The sequence below is a fragment of the Bombina bombina genome, chromosome 3 (assembly GCF_027579735.1).
Source record: "Bombina bombina isolate aBomBom1 chromosome 3, aBomBom1.pri, whole genome shotgun sequence".
In the NCBI taxonomy this organism is placed as follows: Eukaryota; Metazoa; Chordata; class Amphibia; order Anura; family Bombinatoridae; genus Bombina; species Bombina bombina.
The window spans coordinates 100453016-100475747 of record NC_069501.1 but is presented as its reverse complement, the minus strand read 5'-3'; the positions used below and the strand labels follow the sequence as shown (position 1 = coordinate 100475747).

The window sequence follows — 22732 nt, the reverse complement described above, 5'->3', positions numbered from 1 at the left end:
TACCTATTGAAGACAGTTGTGCTTTCATTGATCCTATGGATAAAAAGAAAATTTTTGTTCATCAGGGTTTTCTTCTTCAACCTATAGCGTGCATTGTTCCGGTAACAACTGCAGCTGCTTTTTGGTTTGAGGCTCTAGAAGAGGCTCTTCAGATGGAGACCCCATTAGTTGATATTTTGGACAGAATTAAGGCCCTTAAGTTAACTTATTCTTTTATTACAGACGCCGCTTTTCATCTTGCTAAGTTAGCGGCAAAGAATTCAGGTTTTGCCATTTTAGCGCAAATAGCGTTATGGATTAAGTCCTGGTCAGCTGATGTGTCATCTAAATCTAAGCTTTTGACCATCCCTTTCAAAGGTAAGACCCTATTCGGGCCTGCACTGAAAGAGATAATTTCAGACATCACTGGAGGAAAGGGTAATGCCCTACCTCAAGATAAGTCAAATAAGACAAGGACCAAACAAAATAATTTTCGTTTTTTTTTCTTTTGAAACTTGGGTGGTCCTGCTTCCTCTTCACCTGCTGCAAAGCAAGAGGGGAACTTTGCTCAATCCAAGCCAACCTGGAGACCTAACCAGGCTTGTAACAAGGGTAAACAGGCCAAAAAGCCTGCTGCTGCCACTAAGACAGCATGAAGGGGTAGCCCCCGATCCGGGACCAGATCAAGTAGGGGGCAGACTTTCTCTCTTTGCTCAGGCCTGGGCAAGAGACGTTCAGGAGTCCTGGGCCGTAGAAATTGTAACCCAGGGGTATCTCCTAGATTTCAAAGATTCTCCTCCAAGGGGGAGGTTCCATCTTTCTCAATTGTCTGTAAACCAGACAAAAAGAGAGGCGTTCTTACGGGAGTGATCTGCCCAGTTCCGAAAACAGGTAGAATACTTCCACACAGGTGGAAAAAGTCCAGCAGTGAATGGACCGAGAGTAGTAGAGTATAAAAATGCTTTTATTAGGTATACATTAAAAGTCCTGCAAGTGGTCACAGAAAATCAAAACTATATCACGGCCTTAAGCAAGTCAGCCTAATAGCCCAATATCAAACGCTCCAACATGTTTCGTGCTGTAGCAGCACTTCGTCAGAAAACAGAACAGGGGCAAGGTTTCTACTCCAATCTGTTTGTGGTTCCCAAAAAAGAGGGAACCTTCAGACCAATTCTAGATCTCAAGATCCTAAACCAATTCCTAAGAGTTCCATCCTTCAAGATGGAGAACATTCAGACTATTTTACCAATGATCCAGGAGGGTCAATATATGACTACTGTGGATGTAAAGGATGCGTATCTTCAAAGATCATCACCAGTTCCTCAGGTTTGCCTTTCTGGACAGGCATTACCAGTTTGTGGCTCTTCCCTTCGGGTTGGCCACAGCACCAAGAATCTTCACAAAGGTGCTAGGGTCCCTTCTGGCGGTCCTATGGCCGAGGAGCATAGCAGTGGTGCCTTATCTAGACGACAACTTAATTCAAGCGTCGACTTTCCAACTTGCCAAGTCTCACATGGACTTTAGTGTTGGCCTTTCTAAGAACTCATGGGTGGAAGGTGAACGTAAAAAAGAGTTCTCTTATTCCTCTCACAAGAGTTCCATTCCTGGTGGGCATGAAAATATTTCTGACGGAGGTCAGGAAATCAAAGATTTTAAGCACCTGCCGAGCTCTTCATTCAATTCCTCGGCCGTCAGTGGCTCAGTGTATGGAGGTAATCGGACTTATGATAGCGGCAATGGACATAGTTCCGTTTGCTCGCTTGCATCTCAGACCACTGCAACTATGCATGCTCAAACAGTGGAATGGGGATTATGCAGATTTATCTCCTCAGATAAATCTGGATCCAGAGACTCTCTTCTTTGGTGGTTGTCACTGGATCACCTGTCCAGGGGAATGTGTTTCCGCAGGCCAGCGTGGGTTATTGTGACGACGGACGCCAGCCTACTGGGCTGGGATGCAGTCTGGAATTCCCTGAAAGCACAGGGTTTTTGGACTCAGGAGGAGGCCTCCTACCGATAAATATTCTGTAATTAAGAGCGATATTCAATGCTCTTCAGGCGTGGCCTCAGCTGGCTTCTGCCGGATTCATCAGGTTTCAGTCGGACAACATCACGACTGTAGCTTATATCAATCATCAGGGGGGAACAAGGAGTTCCTTGGCGATGATAGAAGTTTCCAGGATAATCCGATGGGCAGAGACTCACTCTTGCCATCTATCAGCGATCTATATCCCAGGGGTGGAGAACTGGGAGGCAGATTTTCTAAGTCGTCAGACTTTTCATCCGGGGGAGTGGGAGCTCCATCCGGAGGTGTTTGCTCAACTGGTTCAGCTATGGGGCACACCAGAATTGGATCTGATGGCGTCTCGTCAAAACGACAAAATTCCTCGTTACGGATCCAGGTCAAGGGATCCTCAGGCAGTACTGATAGATGCTCTAGCAGTACCCTGGTCATTCAACCTGGCTTATGTGTTTCCACCATTCCCTCTCCTTCCGCGCCTGATTGCCAGAATCAAACAGGAAAGAGCTTCAGTGATTTTGATAGCGCCTGCGTGGCCATGCAGGACTTTGTATGCAGACCTGGTGGACATGTCATCTCTGCCACTGAGACGGGACCTTTTGATTCAAGGTCCATTCAAGCATCCAAATCTAATTTCTCTGCAACTGACTGCTTGGAGATTGACCGCTTGATTTTATCAAAGCGGGGTTTCTCTGAGTCGGTCATAGATACCTTGATTCAGACTCTAAAGCCTGTCACCAGGAAGATCTATCATAAGATATGGCGTAAATATCTTTTTTGGTGTGAATCCAAAGGCTACTCATGGAGTAAGATCAGGATTCCTAGGATTTTGTCTTATCTCCAAGAAGGATTGGAGAAAGGATTGTCCGCTAGTTCCTTAAAGGGACAGATATCTGCTTTGTCTATTCTGTTGCACAAGCGTCTGGCAGATGTCCCAGACGTTCAGGCTTTTTGTCAGGCTTTAGTTATAATTAAAGGACCAGTCAACACAGTAGATTTGAATAATCAACAAATGCAAGATAACAAGACAAAGCAATAGCACTTAGTCTAAACTTGAAATGAGTAGTAGATTTTTTTTCTGACAATTTTAAAAGTTATGTCTATTTCCACTCCCCCTGTACCATGTGACAGCCATCAGTCTATCACAAATGCATACACGTACCATGTGACAGCCATCAGCCAATCACAATTGCATACACGCTTATTCTTGCACATGCTCAGTAGGAGCTGGTGACTCAAAAAGTTTAAATATAAAAATACTGTGCATATTTTGTTAATGGAAGTAAATTAGAAAGTTGTTTAAAACTGCATGCTCTATCTGAATAATGAAAGTTTAATTTTAACTTGAGTGTCCCTTTAAGCCTGTGTTTAAACCTGTTGCTCCGCCATGGAGTCTCAATTTATTTCCTAAAGTTTTTCAAGGGGTTCCGTTTGAACCCATGCATTCCATAGATATTAAGCTTCTGTCTTGGAAAGTTCTGTTTCTAGTTGCTATCTCTTCAGCTTGAAGAGTTTCTGAACTATCTGCATTACAATGTGACTCACCTTATCTTGTTTTCCATTCTGATAAGGTGGTTTTGCGTACCAAACCTGGGTTCCTCCCTAAGGTTATTTCTAACAGGAATATTAATCAGGAAATTGTTGTTCCTTCTCTGTGTCCTAATCCTTCTTCTAAGAAGGACCGTCTGTTGCACAACTTGGACGTGGTTCGTGCCTTTAAGTTTTATTTGCAGGCAACCAAAGATTTTCGCCAATCATCTTCTTTGTTGTCTATGCTGGAAAGCGTAGAGGTCAAAAGGCTACGGCTACCTCTCTTTCTTTCCTTTTGGCTGAAAAGCATCATCCATTTGGCTTATGAGACTGCTGGACAGCAGCCTCCTGAAAGAATTACAGCTCACTCCACTAGAGCGGTGGCTTCCACATGGGCTTTTAAAAATGATGCTTCTGTTGAACAGATTTGTAAGGCTGCGACTTGGTCTTCGCTTCGTACCTTTTCCAAATTTTCCAAATTTGATACTTTTGCTTCTTCGGAGGCTATTTTTGGGGGAGAGGTTTTGCAAGCAGTGGTGCCTTCCGTTTAGGTTCCTGTCTTGTCCCTTCCTTTGATCCGTGTCCTAAAGCTTTGGTATTAGTATCCCTCAAGTTAGGATGAATCCGTGGACTCGGTACATCTTGCAAAAGAAAACAGAATTTATGCTTACCTGATAAATGTCTTTCTTTTGCGATGTACCGAGTCCATGGCCCGCCCTGTCTATTCAAGACAGTATTTTTTTATGTAAACTTCAGTCACCTCTGCACCTTATAGTTTCTCCTTTTCTTCCTTGGCCTTCGGTCGAATGACTGGGGGGTGGAGTTAAGGGGGGGAGCTATATAGACAGCTCTGCTGTGGTGCTCTCTTTGCTACTTCCTGTCGGGAAGGACAATATCCCACAAGTTAGGATGAATCCGTGGAGTCGGTACATCGCAAAAGAAAGAAATTTATCAGGTAAGCATAAATTCTGTTTTTGTGATATATTCTAATTGTGTAAGAGTGCCAGTCCTTAAAGCGAAGATAAAGAAGTCCCAAAAAATGTCCAGAAGTCTTTATTTGCTCACAACTCCCATACAAACGATCCTCAAGAAAACGGACAAAAATATAGTGCAATAAACAGTGTCTGCCAGAATCGTGCTCTCATTTGAAAGAGCTTCTAATGCTCATGTAAATATATGTTGTTTATTTAATTTAGCTTTTTTCCTTAAAGATAATAAAATATAAAATCATCTTGATTTCAGGAAAGCGTTGAGTGATGGCAAAAAGGCAATAGTTCTAAAGAATAATTGGCCCAAGGTGAGTGTGATCTGTTGCTGTTAGTAACGCACTGATGGAAAAACACATTTTGTTGATGTTTCTGGTATCTGAGCAACTTGCTACCTATTTTCACAGCATGCATATATTGGTTTTTTACAGCTTAAATCTCCATTAATACCATTATAGTGCTTTTCCGTTTGGTCAGATAAAAAGGTTAGAGTACGGTTTCACCTCCTGTGAACCTGTCTAAATTTGTAGAGATTTTTATTTCTCTTAAGTGTATCCAGTCCACGGATCATCTATTACTTGTGGGATATTCTCCTTCCCAACAGGAAGTTGCAAGAGGATCACCCACAGCAGAGCTGCTATATACCTCCTCCCCTCACTGCCATACCCAGTCATTCTCTTGCAACTCTCAACCAAGATGGAGGTCGTAAGAGGACTGTGGTGTTTTATACTTAGTTTATTTCTTCAATCAAAAGTTTGTTATTTCTTTCATGTAATTAGCAAGAGTCCATGAGCTAGTGACGTATGGGATATACATTCCTACCAGGAGGGGCAAAGTTTCCCAAACCTCAAAATGCCTATAAATACACCCCTCACCACACCCACAAATCAGTTTTACAAACTTTGCCTCCTATGGAGGTGGTGAAGTAAGTTTGTGCTAGATTCTACGTTGATATGCGCTCCGCAGCAGGTTGGAGCCCGGTTTTCCTCTCAGCGTGCAGTGAATGTCAGAGGGATGTGAGGAGAGTATTGCCTATTTGAATGCAATGATCTCCTTCTACGGGGTCTATTTCATAGGTTCTCTGTTATCGGTCGTAGAGATTCATCTCTTACCTCCCTTTTCAGATCGACGATATACTCTTATATATATATATACCATTACCTCTGCTGATTTTCGTTTCAGTACTGGTTTGGCTTTCTACAACATGTAGATGAGTGTCCTGGGGTAAGTAAGTCAGCAAGGGCATTATATGTCTACAATAGATTTACAGGATGCATATCTGCATATTCCGATTAATCTAGATCACCATCGTTTAATTCAGGGGGCTTCTTTTGTTCTTCCGACCTGGACTGTAATTTCAACAGATGCAAGTCTTACAGGTTGGGGAGCTGTGTGGGGGTCTCTGACGGCACAAGGGGTTTGGGAATCTCAGGAGGTGAGATTACCGATCAATATTTTGGAACTCCGTGCAATTTTCAGAGCTCTTCAGTCTTGGCCTCTTCTGAAGAGAGAATCGTTCATTTGTTTTCAGACAGACAATGTCACAACTGTAGCATACATCAATCATCAAAGAGGGACTCACAGTCCTCTAGCTATGAAAGAAGTATCTTGAATTCTGGTTTGGGCGGAATCATGCTCCTGTGTAGTTTCTGCGGTTCATATCCCAGGTATAGACAATTGGGAAGCGGATTATCTCAGTCGCCAAACGTTGCATCCGGGCGAATGGTCTCTTCACCCAGAGGTATTTCTTCAGATTGTTCAAATGTGGGGGCTTCCAGAAATAGATCTGATGGCCTCTCATCTAAACAAGAAACTTCCCAGGTATCTGTCCAGATCCAGGGATCCTCAAGCGGAAGTAGTGGATGCATTGTCACTTCCTTGGAAGTATCATCCTGCCTATATCTTTCCGCCTCTAGTTCTTCTTCCAAGAGTGATCTCCAAAATTCTGAAGGAATGCTCGTTTGTTCTGCTGGTAGCTCCAGCATGGCCTCACAGGTTTTGGTATGCGGGTCTTGTCCGGATGGCTTCTTGCCAACCGTGGACTCTTCCGTTAAGACCAGACCTTCTGTCTCAAGGTCCTTTTTTCCATCAGGATCTCAAATCCTTAAATTTAAAGGTATGGAGATTGAACGCTTGATTCTTAGTCAAAGAGGTTTCTCTGACTTTGTGATTAATACTATGTTACAGGCTCGTAAATCTGTATCTAGGGAGATATATTATAGAGTCTGGAAGACTTATATTTCTTGGTGTCTTTCTCATCATTTTTCCTGGCATTCTTTTAGAATTCCGAGAATTTTACAGTTTCTTCAGGATGGTTTGGATAAAGGTTTGTCTGCAAGTTCCTTGAAAGGACAAATCTCTGCTCTTTCTGTTCTTTTTCACAGAAAGATTGCTAATCTTCCTGATATTTATTGTTTTGTACAAGCTTTGGTGCGTATAAAACCTGTCATTAAGTCAATTTCTCCTCCTTGGAGTTTGAATTTGGTTCTGGGGGCTCTTCAAGCTACTCCGTTTGAACCTATGCATTCATTGGACATTTCTTGTGAGTCTCCTTTTTTGATTTTTCATCAGGATAAGGCGGTGTTGCGAACTTCTTTTGAATTTTTACCTAAGGTTGTGAATTCCAACAACATTAGTAGAGAGATTGTGGTTCCTTCATTATGTCCTACTCCTAAGAATTCTAAGGAGAAATCATTGCATTCTTTGGATGTGGTTAGAGCTTTGAAATATTATGTTGAAGCTACTAAGAATTTCCGAAAGACTTCTAGTCTATTTGTTATCTTTTCCGGTTCTAGGAAAGGTCAGAAGGCCTCTGCCATTTCTTAGGCATCTTGGTTGAAATCTTTAATTCATCATGCTTATGTCGAGTCGGGTAAATCTCCGCCTCAAAGGATTACAGCTCATTCTACTAGGTCAGTTTCTACTTCCTGGGCGTTTAGGAATGAAGCTTCGGTTGATCAGATTTGCAAAGCAGCAACTTGGTCCTCTTTGCATACTTTTACTAAATTCTACCATTTTGATGTGTTTTCTTCTTCTGAAGCAGTTTTTGGTAGAAAAGTACTTCAGGCAGCTATTTCAGTTTGAATCTTCTGCTTATGTTTTCATTTAAACTTTATTTTGGGTTTGGATTATTTTCAGCAGGAATTGGCTGTCTTTATTTTATCCCTCCCTCTCTAGTGAATCTTGCGTGGAAAGATCCACATCTTGGGTAGTCATTATCCCATACGTCACTAGCTCATGGACTCTTGCTAATTACATGAAAGAAAACATAATTTATGTAAGAACTTACCTGATAAATTCATTTCTTTCATATTAGCAAGAGTCCATGAGGCCCACCCCTTTTTTTGTGGTGGTTATGATTTTTTTGTATAAAGCACAATTATTTCCAATTCCTTATTTTTTATGCTTTCGCACTTTTTTCTTATCACCCCACTTCTTGGCTATTCTTTAAACTGATTTGTGGGTGTGGTGAGGGGTGTATTTATAGGCATTTTGAGGTTTGGGAAACTTTGCCCCTCCTGGTAGGAATGTATATCCCATACGTCACTAGCTCATGGACTCTTGCTAATATGAAAGAAATGAATTTATCAGGTAAGTTTTTACATAAATTATTGTTTTAAATGGTACCGTAATGTACTGTTTATCTCAGGCAGTATTTAGAAGAAGAATCTGCCGCGTTTTCTATGATCTTAGCAGAAGTAACTAAGATCCTTTGCTGTTCTCACATATTCTGAGGAGTGAGGTAACTTCAGAGGGGGAATAGCGTGCAGGTTTTCCTGTAATAAGGTATGTGCAGTTAAAATATTTTTCTAGGGATGGAATTTGCTAGAAAATGATGCTGATACTGAAGTAATGTAAGTAAAGCCTTAAATGCAGTGATAGCGACTGGTATCAGGCTTATTAATAGAGATACATACTCTTATAAAAGTGTATTTTAAAACGTTTGCTGGCATGTTTCCACTGTTATAATATGAGTGGGAGGGGCCTATTTTAGCGTTTTTTGCACAGCAAAAATTACAGACACAGACATCCAGCTTCTTCCTGCATGATCCAGGACTTCTCTGAAGGGCTCAAAACGCTTCAAAAGTCGTATTGAGGGAGGTAAAAAGCCACAGTAGAGCTGTGGCAGTTGTTGTGACTGTTTAAAAAACGTTTTTGTCATTTGTTATTCCGTTTTTGGTATTAAGGGGTTAATCATCCATTTGCAAGTGGGTGCAATGCTCTGCTAACTTATTACATACACTGTAAAAATTTCGTTAGTGTAACTGCATTTTTTCACTGTTATTTCAAAATTTGGAAAAATTTGTGTTTCTTAAAGGCGCAGTAACGTTTTTTATATTGCTTGTAAACTTGTTTTAAAGTGTTTTCCAAGCTTGCTAGTCTCATTGCTAGTCTGTTTAAACATGTCTGACACAGAGGAACCTACTTGTTCATTATGTTTGAAAGCCATGGTGGAGCCCCATAGGAGAATGTGTACTAAATGTATTGATTTCACCTTAAACAGTAAAGATCAGTCTTTATCTATAAAAGAATTATCACCAGAGGGTTCTGTCGAGGGGGAAGTTATGCCGACTAACTCTCCCCACGTGTCAGACCCTTCGCCTCCCGCTCAGGGGACGCACGCTAATATGGCGCCAATTACATCAGGGACGCCCATAGCGATTACCTTGCAGGACATGGCTGCAATCATGAATAATACCCTGTCAGAGGTATTATCTAGATTGCCTGAATTAAGAGGCAAGCGCGATAGCTCTGGGGTTAGGAGAGATACAGAGCGCGCAAATGCTGTTAGAGCCATGTCTGATACTGCGTCACAGTATGCAGAACATGAGGACGGAGAGCTTCAGTCTGTGGGTGACATTTCTGACTCGGGAAACCTGATTCAGAGATTTCTAATTTTAAATTTAAGCTTGAGAACCTCAGTGTATTAGCTGCTCTGAATGACTGTAACACAGTTGCAATTCCAGAGAAATTGTGTATGCTTGATAGATACTATGCGGTGCCGGTGTGTACTGACGTTTTTCCTATACCTAAAAGGCTTACAGAAATTATTAGCAAGGAGTGGGATAGACCCGGTGTGCCCTTTTCCCCACCTCCTATATTTAGAAAAATGTTTCCAATAGACGCCACTACACGGGACTTATGACAGACGGTCCCTAAGGTGGAGGGAGCAGTTTCTACTTTAGCAAAGCGTACCACTATCCCGGTTGAGGACAGTTGTGCTTTTTCAGATCCAATGGATAAAAAATTGGAGGGTTACCTTAAGAAAATGTGTATTCAACAAGGTTTTATTTTACAGCCCCTTGCATGCATTGCGTCTGTCACTGCTGCGGCGGCATTCTGGTTTGAGGCCCTGGAAGAGGCCATCCAGACAGCTCCATTGAATGAAATTATTGACAAGCTTAGAACGCTTAAGCTAGCTAACTCATTTGTTTCTGATGCCATTGTTCATTTGACTAAACTAACGGCTAAGAATTCCGGATTCGCCATCCAGGCGCGTAGGGCGCTATGGCTTAAATCCTGGTCAGCTGACGTGACTTCAAAGTCTAAATTACTCAACATTCCTTTCAAGGGGCAGACCTTATTCGGGCCTGGCTTGAAGGAAATTATTGCTGACATTACTGGAGGCAAGGGTCATACCCTTCCTCAGGACAGGGCCAAATCAAAGGCCAAACAGTCTAATTTTCGTGCCTTTCGAAATTTCAAGGCAGGAGCAGCATCAACTTCCTCCGCTTCAAAACAAGAGGGAACTGTTGCTCATTCCAGACAGGCCTGGAAACCTAACCAGTCCTGGAACAAGGGCAAGCAGGCCAGAAAGCCTGCTGCAGCCCCCAAGACAGCATGAAGGAACGGCCCCCTATCCGGAATCGGATCTAGTGGGGGGCAGACTTTCTCTCTTTGCCCAGGCGTGGGCAAGAGATGTTCAGGATCCCTGGGCGTTGAGATCATATCTCAGGGATATCTTCTGGACTTCAAAGCTTCTCCTCCACAAGGGAGATTTCATCTTTCAAGGTTATCAGCAAACCAGATAAAGAAAGAGGCATTCCTAAGCTGTGTGCAAGACCTCCTAGTAATGGGAGTGATCCATCCAGTTCCGCGGACGGAACAAGGACAGGGATTTTATTCAAATCTGTTTGTGGTTCCCAAGAAAGAGGGAACCTTCAGAAAAATCTTGGATCTAAAGATCTTAAACAAATTCCTCAGAGTTCCATCATTCAAAATGGAAACTGTTCGGACAATCCTACCCATGATCCAAGAGGGTCAGTACATGACCACAGTGGACTTAAAGGATGCCTACCTTCACATACCGATTCACAAAGATCATCATCGGTTCCTAAGGTTTGCCTTTCTAGACAGGCATTACCAATTTGTAGCTCTTCCCTTCGGGTTGGCCACTGCCCCGATAATTTTTACAAAGGTTCTGGGCTCACTTCTGGCGGTTCTAAGACCGCGAGGCATATCGGTGGCTCCGTATCTAGACGACATCCTGATACAGGCGTCAAGCTTTCAAATTGCCAAGTCTCATACAGAGATAGTTCTGGCATTTCTGAGGTTGCATGGGTGGAAAGTGAACGTGGAAAAGAGTTCTCTATCACCACTCACAAGAGTCTCCTTCCTAGGGACTCTTATAGATTCTGTAGAGATGAAAATTTACCTGACGGAGTCCAGGTTATCAAAACTTCTAAATGCTTGCCGTGTCCTTCATTCCATTCCACGCCCGTCAGTGGCTCAGTGCATGGAAGTAATCGGCTTAATGGTAGCGGCAATGGACAGAGTGCCATTTGCGCGCCTGCATCTCAGACCGCTGCAATTATGCATGCTAAGTCAGTGGAATGGGGATTACTCAGATTTGTCCCCTCTACTAAATCTGGATCAAGAGACCAGAGATTCTCTTCTCTGGTGGCTTTCTCGGGTCCATCTGTCCAAGGGTATGACCTTTCTCAGGCCAGATTGGACGATTGTAACAACAGATGCCAGCCTTCTAGGTTGGGGCGCAGTCTGGAACTCCCTGAAGGCTCAGGGATCGTGGACTCAGGAGGAGAAACTCCTCCCAATAAATATTCTGGAGTTAAGAGCAATATTCAAGGCTCTTCTAGCTTGGCCTCAGTTAGCAACACTGAGGTTCATCAGATTTCAGTCGGACAACATCACGACTGTGGCTTACATCAACCATCAAGGGGAACCAGAAGTTCCTTAGCGATGTTAGAAGTCTCAAAGATAATTAGCTGGGCAGAGTCTCACTTTTGCCACCTGTCAGCGATCCACATCCCAGGCGTAGAGAACTGGGAGGCGGATTTTCTAAGTCGTCAGACTTTTCATCCGGGGGAGTGGGAACTCCATCCGGAGGTGTTTGCTCAACTGGTCTATCGTTGGGGCAAACCAGAACTGTATCTCATGGCGTCTCGCCAGAACGCCAAGCTTCCTTGTTACGGATCCAGGTGCAGGGACCCGGGAGCAACGCTGATAGATGCTCTAGCAGCTCCTTGGTTCTTCAACCTGGCCTATGTGTTTCCACCGTTTCCTCTGCTCCCTCGACTGATTGCCAAAATCAAACAGGAGTGAGCATCAGTTATTCTGATAGAGCGCCTGCGTGGCCACGCAGGACCTGGTATGCAGACCTAGTGGACATGTCATCTCTTCCACCATGGACTCTGCCTCTGAGGCAGGACCTTCTAATACAAGGTCCTTTCAATCATCCAAATCTAATTTCTTTTAGACTGACTGCATGGAGATTGAACGCTTGATTCTATCAAGGCGTGGCTTCTCAGAGTCAGTCATTGATACCTTAATACAGGCTCGGAAGCCTGTCACCAGGAAAATCTACCATAAGATATGGCATAAATATCTTTATTGGTGTGAATCCAAGAGTTACTCATGGAGTAAGGTTAGGATTCCTAGGATATTGTCCTTTCTCCAAGAGGGTTTGGACAAAGGCTTATCAGCTAGTTCTTTAAAAGGACAGATCTCTGCTCTGTCCTTTTGCACAAGCGTCTGGCAGAAGTTCCAGACGTCCAGGCATTTTGTCAGGCTTTGGTTAGGATTAAGCCTGTGTTTAAAACTGTTGCTCCCCCGTGAAGCTTAAACTTGGTTCTTAAAGTTCTTCAGGGAGTTCCGTTTGAACCCCTTCATTCCATTGATATTAAACTTTTATCTTGGAAAGTTCTGTTTTTGATGGCTATTTCCTCGGCTCGAAGAGTCTCTGAGTTATCTGCCTTACATTGTGATTCTCCTTATCTGATTTTTCATTCAGACAAGGTAGTTCTGCGTACCAAACCTGGGTTTTTACCTAAGGTGGTTTCTAACAGGAATATCAATCAAGAGATTGTTGTTCCATCATTGTGTCCTAATCCTTCTTCAAAGAAGGAACATCTTTTGCATAATCTGGACGTAGTCCGTGCCTTGAAGTTTTACTTACAGGCTACTAAAGATTTTCGTCAAACATCTGCCCTGTTTGTCGTTTACTCTGGACAGAGGAGAGGTCAAAAAGCTTCGGCAACCTCTCTCTCCTTTTGGCTTCGGAGCATAATACGCTTAGCCTATGAGACTGCTGGACAGCAGCCCCCTGAAAGGATTACAGCTCATTCTACTAGAGCTGTGGCTTCCACCTGGGCCTTTAAAAACGAGGCCTCTGTTGAACAGATTTGCAAGGCTGCAACTTGGTCTTCGCTTCTCACCTTTTCAAAATTTTACAAATTTGACAATTTTGCTTCTTCGGAGGCTGTTTTTGGGAGAAAGGTTCTACAGGCAGTGGTTCCTTCCGTTTAAGTTCCTGCCTTGTCCCTCCCATCATCCGTGTACTTTAGCTTTGGTATTGGTATCCCACAAGTAATGGATGATCCGTGGACTGGATACACTTAACAAGAGAAAACATAATTTATGCTTACCTGATAAATTTATTTCTCTTGTAATGTATCCAGTCCACGGCCTGCCCTGTCCTTTTAAGGCAGGTCTAAATTTTAATTAAACTACAGTCACCACTGCACTCTATGGTTTCTCCTTTCTCGTCTTGTTTCGGTCGAATGACTGGATATGGCAGTGAGGGGAGGAGCTATATAGCAGCTCTGCTGTGGGTGATCCTCTTGCAACTTCCTGTTGGGAAGGAGAATATCCCACAAGTAATGGATGATCCGTGGACTGGATACACTACAAGAGAAATAAATTTATCAGGTAAGCATAAATTATGTTTTCTCTTGCGGTGTATCCAGTCCACGGCCCGCCCTGGCATTTAAGTCAGGTAAAAAATGTTTTTGTTTAAACTACAGTCACCACTGCACCCTATGGTTTCTCCTTTTTCTTCCTAACCTTTGGTCGAATGACTGGGGGGTGGAGCTAGAGGGGGAGCTATATGGACAGCTTTGCTGTGTGCTCTCTTTGCCACTTCCTGTAGGGAATGAGAATATCCCACAAGTAAAGGATGAATCCGTGGACTGGATACACCGCAAGAGAAAGTAATTTATCAGTTAAGCATAAATTCTGTTTTTTCTTCGTTCTCTTGCTTTCTTTATTTGAAAAAGGCATCTAAGCTATTTTTTTGGTTCAGAACCATGGAAAGCACTTGTTTATTGGTAGGTGAATTTACCCACCAATCAGCAAGAGCAACACAGTGTGTTCACCAAAAATGGGCCGGCATCTAAACTTACATTCTTGCATTTCAAATAAAGATACCAAGAGAATGAAAATAATTTGATAATAGTAGTAAATTAGAAAGTTGCTTAAAATTGCATGCTCTCTGAATCACGATAGAAAAAAATTGGGATCAGTGTCCCTTTAAGTATAAAGAGTAATTGATCACCAGCTAATAAGCTTTATTAGCAGACAGTGATACTTGTTGTAAAGACTAAACCTGTAACACATTTTGAAAAGCCTTCTCTTGCATGCAACAATAAAAATGTTTAATACCCCTTTAAGGAGTGGCTCTGGCTTGTGAGCCAGGAAGTATCTGAGTAAGTGACATACAATACCAAGCCCCCTCACTGTAGTTTCGTTTCTTTGAGCATTGCTTGCATGTGTTTGCTTTTCCCTTCTAGACAAAACAAGCAGCACGTCCAAGCATAAAGAGAATGAAGTGAACTGCAGCACTATTCCGCCTTTTAACAGATTTTTAAAGTAGTTTTCTTTCTTCATTGTATAATGTAGAAAACGTTCTATTTCGTCATTTTTTATGCCGGTGCCCTTGTCATTAGACTGAGCAGCAGTACCACATAACTAAGGGCATGCAGAGAAATGCTTATCTCTAGTGGAATAAAAGATCAGCTTATGAAAGTAGATCTGATTTTTAGGATTTCTTGAGTAGTTGTTCTCTAGTTCTGCATTACTGTTTAGATAACATTGCATTTTATTATACAACGTTTAAACTGTTTGCTAGAATTCTGTTATGTCATGGAAATGCAATGTATCCATATGTTGCATATGCTCATTTTAAATGGTTCTTTATCGGAGATTACATTTGTGCATGTTTTGGGTCGCTCATTTTAAATGGTTCTTTATTGGAGATTACATTTGTGCACGTTTCGGATCCTGTTATTTATTCTATGCCTTTCTGGTTTTGTTTGGAACAGCCTTAGTCTTCTTGCAACTGTCCTTGTCTTTGTTTAAATCCACAATTATTCTGAAACCCTGTTCTTGTACATTAGGGTCATTACCGCTTCTGTGAAGCCCTCTTTCTGCTGGGAGATCCAGTACTAGCTGTAGAGTCTAATGAGAAGGCTCAGGAGCTGTGCGAGGATAGTCCTGAAGGAATAAAAGATCTGCTTCAGCAGCACGCAAAAATCAAAAAGCATATGGAAGATATGAAAGGTAACTATATATAAGGTTTTATATACTGAATGCTTTACTTATTTGTATCACAGATAAAGTACAAAGTGGTTGATTTATTTTTGTTTTTTCTATTACAGAACAGAAGCCGAAGAAATCTTTCACAAAGAAGCTACGTGAAGGAAAGTAGGTACCACTGTCTCCATATGAATTATCTTATTTTGTCAAGAATCTTATCTATTTAGTTTCTCTCTCTCTCTCCACATTACTGGTTTTATATCAGACAATTGCAAAGTACTTTGTGCCCCTAGTAAAAACAACAAACATTATTAAAATTAGTGAAATGTTTTCCCCGTCTCAAAATAAGTTGAATCCGAATGGAAAGAAACTAAAACTGTTTTCTCCACCCAAATAATTTTGCAATAAAATAAACTTCTGTATCTGGTACTCTCTCTTACAGGTGTTTATAATATAACCTTTTAATACTTTAGCACAGTTTTGTAGAGGTAGTTATTCGCTGCATTATATTTGTTTTTTACTTTTATTAAATTGTTATATATTAAATTAAAGGGACACTCAAGTCAAAATTTTAAACAACTTTCCTATTTACTTCAATTAACTAACAAAAATTATTTATGTTTACACTTTTGAGTCACCAACGCCTACTGAGCATGTGCAAAAATGAACCGCATATACGTATTTGCATTTGTGATTGGCTGATGTCTGTCACATGATATATAGGGGGAGTGGAAATAGACATAACTTTTAAATTTGTCAGAAAAAAATCTACTACTCCATTTGAAGTTCAGACTTAGTCCTATTGCATTGTCTTTTTATCACACATTTGTTGATTATGCAAATCTACTTTATTTGCTAGTTTTATTTATTTTCTCTACTGGATATAGCACTCCCTATTTAATTCTGTTGTACAGGACAGAAACAAATATGTGGAAGTCCTGCAGAGTACATATTGCTTTATTTACTAATATAGTCTACTTCTATAATGCACTCAATATATGTTAGTCAAGAGATTACCGCCCTGTTGGTAGAATTTTCTGGGGAGAACACTGGTCTTTATAGATGTAGGTTATTAGCCAGGAGTATGATAAGAGTTGCATTGATGTATCTGAGATGCTGCCGGAGTGAAAATACAAAGCTGATCATCTATCCAACTCTTGACCTCCAGGCTAAAGAAGAAATTGGTCAACATTAACCTAGATTGTTTTTAATGGTGGTATATCACAATGACAACCAATGTCCAGCAGTATATTGACATTTAGAGTAACACACAGTTGTGAAACTAGTCCTAGGAAATGCTGTACTTTTTTTATGAATGAGAAGACATAACCATGAAAACAGTTTGTGACGTGACATTGATGTATTGCATATGAAAATACATGACCTCTGTTATTTGCCATCTCTTTGTAGGCTCGCTGCCCAGTTTAATTCTGTTCCGGATTCCACTGAAAAAAACACTGTGAATTCTGGAGCTAAAGAGGAAGTCCATCATAAGGTAAAGGTTTTGCACTACAACACTTGTATTTATTTTCTGGGGATTCAGTTTTCTATCCTGAAAAAGGGAGAGGAAATACCTGAAATTATGGAAGAAGAAAAAGGGGCGCCACATAGCGTAATGTTGTATTGCAAAGAAAAAAAATCAGGGTAATAAGTCAAGTGCACTCTCATGGTTTCCAATTGCACCAAAAGGAATGGTGCTAAACTAGCAGCTGGCGTTCAGTCCCCAGCTGCCACTACTACGGTGTGCCTATACGGGTCTTGCTAATATGTCATCTGCTAGCTCAGTGACTCTGCTAACAAGCGCCACCCTCTCGCATAACTCAGAGCGATGTACAAAAATAACACCACTATGGATAGCAGGGGATAAAAACAAGGCTTCTCGGGAAAGCGGTTTTGAACTTCACTACCAGAAGAAACATCAAGAGAAAAGCACTAATGAAGTAAAAAATTTGCAGCACTTTTCTTGTTCACGTGCTGACACTTTCTTCACGCATAAAAATACTCTGTAATTACAAGATTGTTTTGCAAAACAGCATACTGGATGAGTTGAAAATGGTTGGAATGCGTTATCACCTTTTCTTTCATGTAATTAGCAAGAGTCCATGAGCTAGTGACGTATGGGATATACATTCCTACCAGGAGGGGCAAAGTTTCCCAAACCTCAAAATGCCTATAAATACACCCCTCACCACACCTACAAATCAGTTTTACAAACTTTGCCTCCTGTGGAGGTGGTGAAGTAAGTTGGTGCTAGATTCTACGTTGATATTCGCTCCGCAGCAGGTTGGAGCCCGGTTTTCCTCTCAGCGTGCAGTGAATGTCAGAGGGATGTGAAGGGAGTATTGCCTATTTGAATTCAATGATCTCCTTCTACGGGGTCTATTTCATAGGTTCTCTGTTATCGGTCGTAGAGATTCATCTCTTACCTCCCTTTTCAGATCGACGATATACTCTTATATATACCATTACCTCTACTGATTCTCGTTTCAGTACTGGTTTGGCTTTCTACTACATGTATATGAGTGTCCTGGGGTAAGTAAGTCTTATTTTCTGTGACACTCTAAGCTATGGTTGGGCACTTTATATAAAAGTTCTAAATATTTGTGTTTAAACATTTATTTGCCTTGATTCAGGATGTTCAACGTTCCTTATTTTCAGACAGTCTGTTTCATATTTGGGATAATGCATATGAATAATTCAATTTTTTCTTACCTTAAAATTTGACTTTTTTTCCTGTGGGCTGTTAGGCTCGCGGGGGCTGAAAATGCTTCATTTTATTGCGTCATTCTTGGCGCGGACTTTCTTGGCGCAAACATTTTTTTGCGACAAAAAATGTCGGCGTTACCGGATGTGGCGCCATTTTTGGCGCCAAAAGCATTTAGGCGCCAAATAATGTGGGCGGCTTTTTTGGCGCTAAAAAAATTGAGCGTCATTGTTGTCTCCTCAATATTTAAGTCTCATTATTTATTGCTTCTGGTTGCTAGAAGCTTGTTCATTGGCATTTTTTTCCCATTCCTGAAACTGTCATTTAAGGAATTTGATCAATTTTGCTTTATATGTTGTTTTTTCTATTACATATTGCAAGATGTCTCAAATGGACTCTGAATCAGAAGCCACTTTTGGAAAAACGCTTAACTGAGTTTCAGTTCTACCAAAGCTAAGTTCATTTATTTTAAATGTTATAAATGTTTATCTTTAGCTATGGTTTGTAATAAGATATTATGTTATACTTTTACATGCGGAATCCATTAGTATTTATGCTTTATATATTTTCTTTTCTTACAAGAAATATTTAGAAGACTTATAAGAAATATTTTTCTGATTCTATGTTAAAGGCTTTGTCTGACTTCGTGCCTTCTAATAAAATTTTTAGGTCTTTTTCACTTCTTTTTTAGTTATTGAAGTTTCAAATGACCAACAACATACTGATTTATCCTTCTCTGATGATGTTTTTTTCAGAAATTTTCTTCATCAGATATTGACACTAACAAATATACTTTTTTATTATTTTTCAATTATTAAAGTACATTTGTTCTTTGTTGAAAAGGTGCTGATTATTTTGGATATTAAGGTAACTAGTTCTTTAAGACTAGCTGACATTATTTCTGCCTATTTATTTCTTTAGAGGTTTTCTTTCCAATTCCCTATACTAGGGAATGGAATAGGCTGAGAATTTTCTTTTATTCCTTCTTCAAAGGTTTTAAACTATATTCTTTGCCAGCAGTTAAATTCAATTTGGAGGGTTCTCCAATTTATTGGGGCTATCTCTAATTCTACTAATTATGCTATTGTTTCTATAGCAAAATAGTATTTATTTTCCTTTAGATAGTTGTATCTTATTTATGGAAAATTATTTAGTTTCAGGTACTTTTCTTGGTCCTGTGATTTATTTGGATATTGCAATTGCTTCATTTTCTCTGTTTACTTTAAGATCAAGTATCAGATTATGATTTATTTTAGCATTGTTAAAGGGACAACATTTACTAGACTAGGTGCTGTTGCATTTGTCTTGTTGTTTTGCATTTATTGATTATGCAAGTCCACTGTATTGGCTGGTCCTTTAAACTGGACTATCATGCTAATAATTTCATTTGTCTTCATTTTATTGAATATTTAGCTTTTTTAGCTAGAAGAATTTTGTGATTTTTAAAAAATAAATAAAAAAAATCCATATTTCCTTTGTTCCAAGATAATCAATTATTTGTTTTATAATTGGATTCAATTCTTAACTGTTACTCTGGGCTTCAAGGTTGAGTTCTAAGACTAAAACTTTAAGCTTATACTAGTTTGGTTGTTCTTATTAAGGAACGAATTCCTGAGTTCTTTCCCAAGTAACATGTCTATAATTGGAGTTCGAAATCAGCTTCCTAATTTTGCGATGTACGTGCCGTATTCCAGCTTGGCTGGTAAGGGGCAGGTTAAGGCTTCTTTGAAATTTATTTTGTCCAAAATTTCTTTGATTTTATTCCAGCAAGGCTAACACTTTCTTTAACTGTGTTTCTGTCCTATATATTTTGGGTACTGTTGAAGCATGGCTGGGCACCCATGGGGTTCAAGCGCTGCTCAGACCTGGAATCTTCTGGGGTATTTCTTCCAGTTTCTTTTGAGGAACCGGGTTTTGGATTTTTATTCAAACTATTTTGCCTTTTTATGGTCTTTGATAGCATTATTTGTTTTCATTAGATACAATAAATGCATATTTTCATTTTTCTGTTTTCATTCAGATTATTTTCTGAGGATGCGGAATCTCATATGATTCACTTACTCTTCAGGACATAGAGGATCTTCTTTTCTAAAGCTCTTGATCCCTCAGACAAGGGTCACCTTTTTTAGGTTTCCAGATAGTTTGTATCACTGTCCTTGTCTCTATCAGACAAGGGATAATGTTATTGGGTTCCGTCTATCGGTACCTTTAGTCTCTATTATTTCCTTCAGTTGCTATATATGCATAGAAGTTTTAGGTCTTATGGCCACAGCATTGGATTCAATTCCCTTTGCTCATTTTCTCTAGAAAGAACCTTTTCAGTCTTTTATAAGTGTTGTTTCTTCAAGAACATGGTTGGAGGATCAATTTACCAAAAAGTTCGTTTGATTCCTCAGACAAGGGTAACCTTTTTAGGTTTCCTGATGGATTCAGTGTTCTTGATTCTGTCTCTGACGGACAAGAGGCGTCTGAAATTGGTTACAGCTTATCGAAACCTTCAGTCTCAATCATTCCCTTCGGTAGCCTTATGCATGGAAATTCTAGGTCTTAAGACTGCTGCATTGGATGCGATTCCCTTTGCTCGTTTTCACATGCGACCTCTTCAGCTCTGTATGCTGAACCAGTGGTGCAGGGATTATACAAAGATATCTCAATTAATATCTTTAAAACCGATTGTTCGACACTCTCTGACGTGGTGTACAGATCACCATCGTTTAGTTCAGGGGGCTTCTTTTTGTTCCTCCAACCTAGACTGTGATCTCAACAGATGCAAATCTGACAGGTTGGGGAGCTGTATATGGGGGTTTCTGACAGCACAAGGGGTTTGGGAATCTCAGGAGGTGAGATTACCAATCAACATTTTTGGAACTCTGTGCAATTTTCAGAGCTCTTCAGTCGTGGCCTCTTCTAAAGAGAGAGTCGTTCATTTGTTTCTAGACGGACGATGTCACAACAGTGGCATATGTCAATCATCAAGGAGGAACTCACAGTCCTCTGGCTATGAAAGAAGTCTCTCGAATACTTGTATGGGCGGAATCCGGCTCCTGTCTAGTTTCTGCGCTTCATATCCCAGGTATAGACAATTGGGAAGCAGATTATCTCAGTCGCCAAACACTACATCCGGGCGAATGGTTTCTTCACCCAGAGGTATTTCTTCAGATTGTTCAAATATGGGGACTTCCAGAAATAGATCTGATGGCTTCTCATCTAAACAAGAAGCTTCCCAGGTATCTGTCCAGATCCAGGGATCCTCAGGCGGAAGTAGTGGATGCATTGTCACTTCCTTGGAAGTATCATCCTGCTTATATTTTTCCGCCTATAGTTCTTTTTCCAAGATTCTAAGGAACGTTCGTTTATTCTGCTGGTGGCTCCAGCATGGCCTCACAGGTTTTGGTATGCGGATCTTGTCCGGATGGCCACTTGCCAACCGTGGACTCTTCCGTTAAGACCAGACCTTCTATCACAAGGTCCTTTTTTCCATCAGGTTCTCAAATCCTTCAATTTGAAGGTATGGAGATTGAACGCTTGATTCTCAATCATAGATGTTTCTCTGACTCTGTGATTAATACTATGTTACAGGCTCGTAAAACTGTATCTAGGAAGATATATTATCGAGTCTGGAAGATTTTCATTTCTTGGTGTTTTTCTCATCTTTTTTCTTGGCATTCTTTTAGAATTCCTAGAATTTTACAGTTTCTTCATGATGGTTTGGATAAGGTTTGTCTGCAAGTTCCTTGAAAGGTCAAATCTCTGTTCTTTCTGTTCTTTTTTTCACAGAAAGATTGCTAGTCTTCCTGATATTCATTGTTTTGTACAAGCTTTGGCTCGTATGAAACCTGTTATTAAGTCAATTTCTCCTCCTTGGAGTTTGAATTTGGTTCTGGGGGCTCTTCAAGCTCCTCCGTTTGAACCTATGCATTCGCTAGACATTAAATTACTTTCTTGGAAAATTTTGTTTCTTTTGGCCATCTCTTCTGCTAGAAGAGTTTCTGAATTATCTGCTCTTTCTTGTGAGTCTCCTTTTCTGATTTTTCATCAGGATAAGGCGGTGTTGAGAACTTCTTTTAAATTTTTACCTAAGGTTGTGAATTCTAACAACATTAGTAGAGAAATTGTGGTTCCTTCATTGTGTCCTAATCCTAAGAATTCTAAGGAAAACTCGTTGCATTCTTTGGATGTAGTTAGAGCTTTGAAATATTATGTTGAAGCTACTAAGGATTTCCGAAAGACTTCTAGTCTATTTGTTATCTTTTCCGGTTCTAGGAAAGGTCAGAAGGCTTCTGCCATTTCTTTGGCATCTTGGTTAAAATCTTTGTTTCATCATGCCTATGTCGAGTTGGGTAAAACTCCGCCTCAAAGGATTACAGCTCATTCTACTAGGTCAGTTTCTACTTCCTGGGCGTATAGGAATGAAGCTTCAGTTGATCAGATTTGCAAAGCAGCCACTTGGTCTTCTTTGCATACTTTTACTAAATTCTACCATTTTGATGTGTTTTCTTCTTCTGAAGCAGTTTTTGGTAGAAAAGTACTTCAGGCAGCTGTTTCAGTTTTATTCTTCTGCTTATAATTTCAGTTTTTTTCATTATAAGATTTAAACTTTATTTTGGGTGTGGATTATTTTCAGCGGAATTGGCCGTCTTTATTTTATCCCTCCCTCTCTAGTGACTCTTGCGTGGAAGATCCACATCTTGGGTAGTCATTATCCCATACGTCACTAGCTCATGGGCTCTTGCTAATTAC

At 40.5% G+C, this 22732-nt stretch overlaps 1 protein-coding gene across 1 annotated transcript in view; it reads left to right on the top strand.

The window, feature by feature from the left end:
* TTC3 (tetratricopeptide repeat domain 3) overlaps positions 1-22732 on the top strand; it is a 410905-nt gene that overhangs the window by 82965 nt on the left and 305208 nt on the right. The window contains exons 8-11 of the mRNA XM_053705936.1: positions 4772-4826; positions 15150-15312; positions 15411-15456; positions 16699-16783. Coding sequence (XP_053561911.1) covers positions 4772-4826; positions 15150-15312; positions 15411-15456; positions 16699-16783 — 349 coding nt within the window. The remainder of the gene's footprint in view (positions 1-4771; positions 4827-15149; positions 15313-15410; positions 15457-16698; positions 16784-22732) is intronic.